The sequence below is a fragment of the Leiobunum rupestre genome, chromosome 5 (assembly GCF_980474605.1).
Source record: "Leiobunum rupestre chromosome 5, qqLeiRupe1.1.hap1, whole genome shotgun sequence".
In the NCBI taxonomy this organism is placed as follows: Eukaryota; Metazoa; Arthropoda; class Arachnida; order Opiliones; family Sclerosomatidae; genus Leiobunum; species Leiobunum rupestre.
Window position 1 is genome coordinate 65,139,099 of NC_143388.1, and position 12,198 is coordinate 65,151,296.

The following is a 12,198-nucleotide window of genomic DNA, read 5'->3' on the forward strand; positions in this document are numbered from 1 at the left end:
ACGATTCCTATATAGCATCCACAAAATCATGAACGTTAATTGTTTTATCATAATTTATATTTATATTCCAATCTAGATACTAATAATCAAGATATCAAACCTTCGATTCAGAAATCATATTTTTAACGCCTATTTAAAGAATTTGATAGACCGATATTTTAATGTATTTGATTAAATATATTTTAATTTATAACCATTCGGAGCCCCTAGACGCAGTGCAATTTTGGGGCCTTTTTGCCTCCTCCTCGAGACCTAGTACGAAATGCTAAAATGTAAAGTTTTGCATACCCCTCGAGTGGGAAAAATGGGCCCGCTAAACATTATTAGTTATTTTAGAAAATAGTTATTTAATTACTCTTTTCGCTCACTTGTACATTATTTTATTTAAAAGTATTTCGAACTAAACGGTTCATTAAAGAAAGTGCCCATCACTGTAATTTAGCGGCATCTACTTAAACAAATAAGTGGAATCCCAAATGAATTCCCAATCAACATTTGTTTCTCTGTAAAAAGTTTTTTAATCGGTCAAAACAAACAAATTTATTCTTATATTATCTCTACTTGAGATATTTTACATTGTTTCCATAAACACTCATGGAGAAGTGTGAGCAAACTGAGCACAATCCCAATAATGACCACCGCAAAGAAGCCAAATGTTTCGTTAATATCCGAAGAGACATCCGATATGCTGTTGCAATTTTGATTTGATTGTTTGAAGAAGGTTTTCCAAATTCGCCGAAGGTGACCACTTTCAGAAAGACTTATAATTCTAAGAAAATAAACAACGTCCAATTAATGGTAACAGTATTACCATAAGATTATCATTACATTTCACATAAGTGTGTTCCTTTCTTATCTTATTGAACTTTTACTGATAGCCGTTTCTATAATAACAACGAATGGCATTTTGACGCTAGGCTAATGACTGGTCAAACTAGCGACATAAATCCATCTGGTGGTGAAAAACTGAAAGTTATGCACAAATCCCCGAAGGCATGCTACTGGATGGCAAGAGGTAGTATAGGTGGTAGGGGTGGGTGATTTGTTTTTTTTCTCCGCCAGGTGGCGTAGATGCTAATTTTATTTCACCCGTGCCTGTCTAGTGCTGAAAACATGTGCCTTTATGCCCAATTCCAACTTAGAGGGGCCTTGATTGTCTTATGGTAGTGTATATGGTCAAATCATTCTAAAAGACGGTTCAGTGCACTGTCATACCATTTTATTATAATTTTACATTAAAAAACGTTTGCATGAGCATTTCCGAATATGTTTCTTTTCATTTTACGTGATACATATTTTCTATCACAAATCGAATATCGTTGTTTTTTTATTTGTTTACACTCGTAACCCCCTGACCTAGCTTCTGAAGTCTAGTTTATAGTTAATAAAGGAATTTCTTATTTTTAAATGTTTTCCTGAAATTTATTTCCAATACCGGTATCTGCCAAAATCGGCTTCGCTTAAGCCGATATTGGCAGATACCGGTATTAGAAAAATAGGCCGATATATCGGCGCATCTCTACTCGTTAGTAGATGTATTTAAGTTAATGTCTCGCCACAGGTGGCGATCATTAATCTCTACTCTTTAGTAGATGTATTTAAGCGGCGATCATAAATTATTTCGACTGAATGACACACGTAAGTGAATATAATTATAGATTTTTGGTATTATATCATGAAAATCATTGTTATTTGGATATAACTGGCGGCAGCATTTTGGTATTAACAAGATAATGCCCGAATGGAGAAACTCAAATAACCTTCAATTTATCGAAACACTATTTATTATTTTCCAATTTTTTCGATAAAAGGTGTCTCAAAGCTTACGCGCATGTTTTTTTTGCTTAAATAAACGTTTGATGACACCAAAATATTTTTATTGAAATTTGAGGTTTCTTTGAAAGCCTCGATATTTTCAGTCTACTCTGCTAAGAAATTAATAAAAATCGGTAACATTATTCAAACGTTATGGGACCACCAAATAACATATATCTTTTAAAAATCCCAAAACGTTTGTCAGTGAAACGAAGACATTCTGCATTATTTGACATCAACTCTTTTTCTAGCAAAACTTTCACACCATTAAATTTCTTCAAATGACTTTGAAATTCACCTTTGGTTAATAACATCTTTAAATGTGGAGTTAATTGGGAATCCAAAATAGACGTTTTCTCTGTGAATGACAGGGCCCATAAGGAGGGTGCAGTCCACGATGGCAAACGCCTCGGACCCTTCGAGCATCATGACGTAATGGTCATTCTCTGTCCGCACCTTTTCCAAGCCCTCCTCCAGGGTATCGACGAACACGATCGAATTCTTCGCTTCTCTTTTTCTTATTTGCTCGCCGATCGACTGGTTTTGGTGTTGCTGTAATCAACAAATCTTGCCAGTTCAGTATTATTTATTTAATAAGAGGTTGATAGAAAGTAGTCATCTTTGATCATTTAAGGAAACATCCGTGTCACGCTTTGTCTCTAATTGGAAACCCATGCTAAGACACTTTTTAAAATGAAAATCAGATATTAAATTTTAAATAGTTAGTTAGAAACCAAATTATTTGGTAAAAACATTTTTCTTTCGTTTCATATAATGTTTTTAGATGCAATTTATAAGCGTACGTTTTTACCTCTCCGGTTGGATTTGGTTTGTATATTTTTTTTTTCGTTAACGCTCACCGTCGCAACAGTTTTAACTCAATTTTATTGGATATTTCGTTATTGTAATGTTTATTTGTAGGGTGTGAATGTTGAGTTTGTGTTATGATGGTTGTGGGTGTTGTGTTCGTGTTTGTTGTGTTATGATGGTTGTGGGTGGTGAGTTTGTCGCGTTGGTTTTTGTTGTGTTTGTGTGTGTACAGCTTTGGCGAAAGTGTTTTAAGCAGTTTTGAAGTTATTAACGTCAATTTTTCGTGTACCATTTTATTTATTTTTTGATATTTATAAAATTGTCAAATGTGGAAATTGATCAATTTGTAGTTAAATACGATCGTCGTCAGGCATCGAACCCGAGGCACATTCTGATGATGCGGACGTTTTACCGAAGAGCCATTGACGTCTTCATATATAAAGTTTAAAAACCAGTAAAACCGGGAAAAAATAAATGTAATATTTGTTTGGGTGGGAAGATTATAAACACCGATGTTTATTTTGATTTTGTTTCTGTTACTTTAATGTTTGAGATTGCATATAACGTTACTTCTGCGTATTTTTTATGTGTGTGACGTTGAGACAATTCTAACTTTGTTGAAGCTTTGTTATAAATAAAATGTTTCAATGTATTTAGCATCACATTGTTTTATAACTTGGCCATTAGCTTGAAACTCTTTAAGCCGCAACCTGATATATTTTAGTTGCACAGAGAATTGGCACCATTTTACTAGCGCACAGCTCGCGTAGGAATATCACTCTTAGTTCTAAGCCGCCTCACACGGTAGCGCTCGAGTATCTCCCTCTTCGTTTTTTTTTTACTTTAGGACACATTCTCATTAATAACTACACAGTTCTGACACACTTTTGGGTCTTATGTTACTTTTGATGTTATCAATGTCGTTTTCTTTACTCGTTATTTGTTGTCAGTAGGTTTATTTTTTTCTGGATACGCTTTTTTCGTAATATAATAAGAATTTGTGTTTCAGACAAAGGAAGGGTCTTATTTTATTTTATTGATTGTGATATCGTTGTTTTTTTAGTCTATTTTCCGTATCGTTGGTTTGTTCCGGTTTCATATTTTACTTTGTTTTTTAACATTCCCCCCCCCGCGAAATCGTCCAGTGTTAGAGGAGGTATTAAAGTGTATCAAACGCCTTTAGCCTGTGCTACTGTTTCTACTTAGTAACAATAATAAGTTCGATTTTTACCTCTCCGAGGAGGGATTATACAATCACCGTGTCGCATTTTCGGTGCAAAGTGTAATCACTGCGTACGCAGTTTCTTGAGATCTCTGCGTTCGCAGTTTCTCGAAGGGTTGGCAAAACCACCGTGTGACGGTGAGCGTTAACGGATTCATTTGCGGTTTGGTTTGGATGGTGTTTTTTCGCTCACCGTCGTGACGTTTTGGTGTTTTACGTTTTTGTAATGTTTATGCGTAGGTTGTGAGTGTTGAGTTTGTTGTGTTTGTGTTCTGATGGTTGTGCATGTTGAGTCTGTTGTGTTTGTATGGGCGTTTTCTCTCCAACTTCTTCTTAATGACTTTGGGACGGACCGAGTGCTGAGTGTAATGCTACCTCTCAACGTCCAATGGCAGGGTTTCCACCAGTTGTACACGGTATTCCTCTTAGTACCAATTTGCGATCGCATAGGGCGGGATTTGAACCCGAGACCTCCTGCTTGACAGGCGGACGTTCTACCACAGAACCACCGACACTTGTTACGCTTCATTGAAAATTAGACCTTCAGCATTATCGGAAGCGTATTTAATAGAGTACGAAATTTTGGTTTAATTGAAATAGAATTGAAATTGAAATTATTGCATCGAAGAAATTATAATTTAGCGTTTCTCTATTGATTAAAAACAAATGCGCCACCCAGGTTTCGAACCCAGTCCGTTCGGCTTGGCAGTCGAGCGCTCTACCACAGAACCACCGATAGCTGCTTAGGTTCACTGAAATTAAGACACGCATCGTAAGCATAATAGGTAATAAAGTCTTTTTTTATTAATGAATTTATGAAGGCCTAATCTGTTTTTTTTTACGAATGAAATTTTAAAGGGTAAATCTTGTTTTAGCGCAGTCAGCCGAGATTAGAGGGTTAAAGGGTAGACCCTGTGGGTGGTCCACTTTGTTAGTTTTTTTGTTATTTATTTACGGGTATTCTTAACGACCTATATATAGTTGTGTTAATTCAAAGGAGATAATTTAACGTTAATTTCTTTAAGAGCTGGCGGTTAGTCAAGTGGCTCTCTGTGCTTTGTTGATGGTAAGGTTTTTGCTTCTTGTAAATATATTTGGTGTGGATATTTGGATATCTACGATTTCTAACGCAGTCAATGATTTCCTGGGTGTGCGAGTCATTATATGATATTGGAAATTGGACGGCATTGGTCTTTTTCATGCGGTATGTGTCACAACGTCAACTGGAAGTCTACGAGCGTTGAAATAAAATGAGCGTTAAAGATGCGGCAAGTATTTCGTAAGCGAGAAAAATACAAATACCATCTGTAGATATTTCTTTCATAAAAATTTGCTTAGTATTATATTCAACTGATAAACATGTACTGTAAAAAGGGTTAAATTCAATTGTGCATTGTTTTAGTAAGTCTAACTCGCTGTTGTAACTACTTAATTTATAATATTCTGAATAAATTAAACTCGATTGCTTCGTCTCAATTATTTAAATTAAAATTAAAATTTTATACCGGGCAGGGTTTGAACCGAGAATACGTTTTTCGTAAATAACTCTGAATTACGGAGATATCTTTGGGGGTCGTGTCGAGAAATTAATACCACTAGGGACCATTCTTCCGAGGAGAGGTATATTTTGGCATGCCAACTTGTTAAATTTACGGCCCGCTTTCTTATTTTTCTAACAAATTTATCGCCATTGTAACAGTTTTGATTAAGCGTAGTTATAGTGTTGTAAGCCGAATAAATCCACTCCGAGGAGAGGTCATATTACGGTCTTGACCGACTTCTTTAATCTTATTATAGCAAAGCTTGAGATAAATGTCTATGTGTATCGCGAAAAACGGCTTAGAAGTCGCGAATTTCCATAGCTCACTTATAAATTTAAATATCCATAATCTAAGAAAATAAATTATAATTAAAATTGAATTTAAATTTTACAACTAAAGTAAGCTTGTTATATTTATACTCTTAGATTAAAACCACCTGACAACTTCTCGAAATAAACAGCAAATTCAAACTTTAATTATTTTCCTAACTTTACAAAATAATTGAGCCAAGTGGCCGTTCTGAACCTTTATATAAGCACTTCTCCCGTCACTCCGCTACATATCTACTCAGCGCTTCTACTTTTTAGTATCACATCGAATTTGTCTAGTTAAGTTGTCGCAATTCTCGTTTCTTTTTCCGCGTTATTATACGTATATTTACGGCGTTTTAGGGTCAAGTTAACCTCAAACTTCGCCTCCCCCTGGCCCAATTTCGACCCCCCTTATCAAAATTGTGTATGGTCAGAAGTAATAAATAAGTGTGGCACTTTCTTATCAAAGTCGTTTATGTGTGGCACAAAATAATATTATCGCCTTCTTGGCGAAATTGTATAGTTTGTATAGTTGGTCCAGAGATTTGGTCTCATTCGATAGAACTCTTTGACGCGCACGCATTGCCGTTAATTTCCGCCCCCTCCGAACAACCCCCTTAAAGGGAAAGTGACCAAAAAAAACAAGTTGGTCTCATTCAATAGAGCTCTTTGACGCGCACGCAGTGCCGTTAATTTCCGCCCCCTCCGACCAACCCCCTTAAAGGGAGAGTGATCGAAAAAAAACAATTTTCTCTCATAGAACAATAAAAGTAAAATATTGGAATCGTCTACGCTCGCGTCTACTTGAAAGAGTGAGACCAAAAAATCCAAAGCAGTCGAACTTAGGGCGTGTTGCAAAAGTCTGCTTTGCTAGAATCAAACATGTTAAATTCAATGGGATAGCACTTTGGCTAGGGCTTTGGCAACAGGCCCTTAAGCTGAAAAGTATGCAATCTCCGTCTTGACATATTTTTAGTACATAAATACATTCTTGCAATAATAAGATTTATGCAGTTGTTAATAATCCATATTAAATATCTGCTCTAAGAAAACACTAATTTAATCACCGAGATAATATAAAATCACATGGGCTCAACAGCTTTTGTATTGGTTGGCCCACCCGCGTATCCTGAGGGTGGGCGGTGGCCACTCTTTAACTAAGGATGAAAATTTATATATCAAACGATAAGAAATCACGTAGCCTCAACAGTTTTTGTATTAGTTTGCCTACCTGTGTCTACTAAGGGTGTATGGGTTTGCCCACTCGAATACACTGATGTGGAACTAATATTACGGCCTAAGCCGACTTGTTATTTTAACGGCAAAGTCCGAGGAAAGTTCGAGAACAAGGGGGCTATTCCCATTTTCTTCGGGAAGGGGAATCAAGCTTTGTTTATTTTCAAAGGGGGGGCAAATATGATACAATAATAACTAGAACTTTTAGATATGATTCGTTTTTTAACAGAGCACTTTGAAAGCGATAGCAGGCGGGCGGATCACATAAAAAGTTATTGTAGATCCTCGTTTTTGTTTTTAGCAAACGTATATCATATAATGTCTTACGGTCTTATCCAGTTACAATAGTTTTATAAAATGTTTTTATTTCTTACAAATTGTATTTTTTAAAAGGATTGGGAGCTTTGAAGATAATGGTTTTAAGCGAATAACAATGTACTTTATCAGTAACGGAAGCTGTATGCGTATTTTTAATAGGCGCGCACTTCTGGCATTAGTTAAGGAAATATCTCCTTGATAACGGTCACACCAGTGTTTTGAATTTCACTGTTTTCTCGTGAGCTCCGATAATAGGGCTTGTAAAATATCGTAATATGATTCGCCCTTCGAAGATTTTAAGAGAAGCTGCGCCTTGATGTCAGATGCTGTTTACAAATTACCCAACTACAAAAATCAACTTTCGCGACTCCCGCAACCCGGAAAAACTATTGTAAATATCCTAACAAATACTCAGCCCCTCCATTTAATATAAAATAATATTATTTAATTTCTTTCAAAATAAAAATGTTTGGATTCTCTGTAGAAAACAAATATAAATGAGAAAAAATACTAAATTCTGACTGTAGGTTAAAGTAATTAATAATTGAGTTTACAGAATAAAACTAGGATAATGTTATTAACATTTAACCAGTCGCTCCCTATCCCAGCTGTAACCTTTAGTGACGCTTTAACAAAACCTTTTTCCGAAACTGCGTTACAGATGTTAATAGGGTGTTTTTAGGCGTAGAGGGAAAGATAACTCTCTCTATGGTCTAAAAGAAAAGCTTACATTTATCACGGCGTGTACGATCCCATTCTTTCTGATCACTAACTTGTATTGTTCGTTGTAAAGAACATCTTGCAAAGAATTGAAAGGACTTGTGGCCGGAATATTTATTTTGACGGAAGTTACTTTGGAAGAAAAACTGTAATAAACCACCAACGATGTCCACCACATGCTCCAAAACAGAATTCGACAAGACATCACAGTCGGCGTCAGTGATACCCCTTTAAAACCAATATTCTTTGTTACATAGCGCAAGCCTTGAAGCACCAACGATAGATGACCCGTTTCTATTTTAAGATACACAGGAAATTATAAAAGCAAACATTCAAAACGCCTAAGATTGAGTTGAATGTAAAACGTCACACGTTTTCCAACTCATTAACTGGTCGCCGTTTCTTAGAAACCGCAGGGCTGTTTTAACCTTTCAGAAGGCCTTAAGCAAAAATCTCTAACTCACCGCCTTTTTGGACCTTCGTAGGCCCTATTTTATGGAATCGTAGGCCCTAATGTCTCCTAAAATTTTCGTAGGCCCTAGGCACTTTGACTAGTCTGCCTTATGGATAAGGCGGCCCTCAGAAACGACCGTCGACTACAAAATGGGAGAGACTCAATAGAAAAATTATCTTATGACAAGGAAACCCAATATTATCTCTAACCATACATAGTTCGTATTACATTCGTTGTTCTTTACGGAACTGTTCTCGTTACGTATGACTTTACCTAGTAAGACGGTTAAAAAAGATCAAATAAGGTTAGTGAAATTCTACGCTAATGTCGAATCGGTGCGAAGTTTTGAGTGCCACGACGAGGGTAAATTTCTTCGCTGTGACCAACGCCCGTTTCTCTATTAATCATCAGGCCCACCATGGTCTTCCTTAGACATTCATCTACAGGGTGTTAACTAAAAAATGGACGAGGGCGAATATCTTAATGTGTTGTAGCTACGATTTTTAAATTTTCGGGTGTAATAGAGCGCTCAGGAGGTCAACTTACTATGAAAATTTCAATGACCTTGAACCATGTCTTCAAGGTCATCCGAAAATTATTTTGCGAACCATAAGAATTACGAAGTATGTTTCAATTAGAAAAATGTTTTCCGTCACCTTTTATGGCTAACTAGCTTTGACTCGATCTGATTTCCAAAATAGGAAGTCGAGATCAAAGACCAGTAGCCCTAAAATGAGTCAGAGACCAGGTTGAAAGGCTAAACCTTTCAACCTGGTAAAATTTCCATTAAATAAAATTGGTCCGACAGCATTTACACTTGCTTTTTCTCGTGATTTTTACGCTGTAGCACGGTCGCCATGGCGACAACTTCGATATAAAATTTCAAAAGTCCCTTAGGCCTAAGGGCATTAGGTTTTTATGTTGAATAGTTGTTAAAAAACCAATAAGGTTAGGTATGCGCAATAATCAGAAAGGTATTCTTCCCAAGAAAATGTTGAAATGGTTCGACTTTGTTACGAGAATGGTAATAACGCACGAGTTGCTGCAAGAACGTTTCACCTACGTCACCCACAACTTCGACCAAATCACGCAACAATTTAGAGTTGTTAGGCTTTTTAAATTAACTTGAAACGTCAATGGAAACATTGAAAAACGTAACCTAGGTGGCCAAAATGTCGATCTCGTGAAAGACTATCTTGACGTACATTTTCACAACAAATGGATCGGAAACAACGGACCAATACATTGGCCACCACGTTCTACGGATTTAACTCCGTTAGATTTTTTTCTGCGGCCTTTCATTAAGGACAAAGTTTACAACAATCCAGTACAGAACGTTGCGATTCTACGTGAATGAATAGTAAGTGCCTTTCACGAGGTGACTGTAGACATGTTGGAGAACACAATGAAGTCGATAGTTACAAGAGCTCAAGTTTGTGGACGATGGTGGAGTTTTCGAAAATTTTTAAAATGACCTTGAGGAACTAGTTTCATTTCAGATTAGTTATTTCAATGCGTTCGTTATGTATATAAAAGGTATTTTAAATTTAAATAGTTAAATAAAAATGTTATAACACTTTCTAGGACCAATTTTATTTAATGGAAATTGTACGTAAGCATCGCAAACGCAAAATCTTTTACACTATTAGCCTTTCAACCTGGTCTCTAACGCAATTCATTTTAGGGCTACTTGTCTTTGATCTCGACTTCCTATTTCGCAAATCAGATCGGGTCAAAGCTAGCCATAAAATGTGACGGGAAATACCTTTCTAATTGGAACCAGCTTTGTAACTCTTACGGTTCTCAAGGTAATTTTCAAATGACCTTGAATTCATGATTCAAGGTCATTTAAATTTTCGTAGTCGGTTGACCCCCTGAGGGTTCTATAAAACCCTAAAATTTCAAAATCGTAGCTAAAACTCATTTTGAGGTTTTCTCCCTGGTCCAATTTTAGTTAGCTGCCGGTATAATTTCCTGGTTCACCTTAATTTATAAATATCCCCCAAAAATAAACTAGGCTTACCTTGTTGAAAGAAGATCCCAAATGTTGTGATGAATGTGTATATGGGTTGAGGGAAAGTATCCGCGTGTGTTGATGCCTCCAACGGATTGAGCCTCGCGCAGATGCATAACACAATCATCGAACTGAAGATTGTCAAAATTATAAGAGTGAGAATGTCACTGTGGAATATTCTCACGTAAGCCATGAATGCCTTGTATGGGCTTTTCTGAAAAAAATTAATTATTATCACCATTGTTAGAAGATTTTCATGAATTACAACTTCGGTAACGCATCAATTGATATACCATTCTTTGCTTGTCCATGAATAAAATAAGTAGCTACTACTATTAATTCTGTAACATGAATTTTGAAAACGCAAATAAAACATTTATGGGTAGAAAGGTATCTCTAAAATATTTGGTTTCTTACCAAATAGAAGTATTTGTAAAATGCATTTTTTTAAACTTTTTTTTTAACAAAAATGACCAAATTTCCTAAAAATGACAAAATTTAAAGGGTCCATTTTTCCAATATAAACTGTAATTCCAATATTGGCAGAAAGGCGCAAGCAGTCATCCACTTATCTTTTCCAACTAAATGACGTTCAAAACCAAAAAGGCCACATATAAGACCTCCTTGTTAGCGATAGATGGCGATACCTCCTAGTGTAATTATTTTTGTCTCTTTCGTAACGTCGCGAGTTCCGCCCAACCGTAAAGCTAGTGGTCCACCTGAGGTGACGTAAACGTATCGTAGCCGTATGTAGAACGTAAAACAACGGAAAGATGGCGTCCACTAATTTTGTTGAAAATCAGCGTCTACGTATTAGCATCATAGATAATGGACGTGTGCTTTTTTAAACGTAAATTAAACGCAGATAAAACGTCATGTGACGTAGAAGTGACGTAACGCTTGCGTGACGGTTACGTAACCACTGGTGGACCACTAGCTTTATTGTCATTGTGGGGTACCTAACGATGTAAAGGTAGCATACATGTACGTTAACATTAAACTTTTATCTTTTACTTTTACAATTTCACTCTAAGAAGTGGAATATTTATTGTCTAAGGTCTTTGGCCGTAAGTTTGCTATATAAAAAAAGTGGAATATGCCAGAAAAATAATTAGATGAGAACGGATTTACAAAAAAATCGGCACACATAAGCCTCGGCCTACTATGGGTATAAACAAGCATCGACATGCCAGGGCGCGTCAAAATTCTAATAAGGAATTCTTCTCTTGAGAAGAGATCTTCATGATAATTTTTCTCCGTGTGAGAACACACTAAAAAGCGTCAAAAGTAAATAGATTCTTCTAAAGATGGCGGCTTACGAGAATGCAATGAACGTTGTAATCTAACAACCTTTGACAATAAATATTATTTTCACGACAATATATGAAGGAATAAAACATTTTATTTATGATTTAAAAGGAAATATTTCATTATAAATTAACTTAACATTCGGTTTTCTCTGAAATTCATTTTCGTCCACAAAAATATCATAATGTTTATTTTCTTCAGCATCAAGTAAACTGATTAGAATATTAGCTGCCATTTTTATTTTTAAAATCCCCCTTTTTGACCAAGTGAGAATGCATTCTCACTCTTCTCAAGAGAACTCGTGAGAAGAGATTACGTCAAATTTTGAGGTGAGAATTATCATTATCAAGGGAAGAATTTTTAGAATTTTGACGCGCCCCAGGCCTAGGCTGACGAACAACGTATGCAGACAGGTCACAGGAGCTTGTCTGAAAGGACAAGAATTAAGA

General features: G+C 36.1%; 1 protein-coding gene across 1 annotated transcript in view; it reads right to left on the reverse strand.

The window, feature by feature from the left end:
* Positions 1 to 546: 546 nt before the first annotated feature.
* LOC149945609 (glutamate receptor ionotropic, kainate 2-like) overlaps positions 547 to 12,198 on the reverse strand; it is a 29,319-nt gene continuing 17,667 nt past the window's right edge. Inside the window, exons 8-11 of the mRNA XM_090176632.1 lie at positions 10,451 to 10,655; positions 7,984 to 8,201; positions 2,114 to 2,367; positions 547 to 769 (exon numbers count right to left, since the gene is read on the reverse strand). Of these exons, the coding sequence (XP_090032758.1) occupies positions 547 to 769; positions 2,114 to 2,367; positions 7,984 to 8,201; positions 10,451 to 10,655 (900 nt within the window). The remainder of the gene's footprint in view (positions 770 to 2,113; positions 2,368 to 7,983; positions 8,202 to 10,450; positions 10,656 to 12,198) is intronic.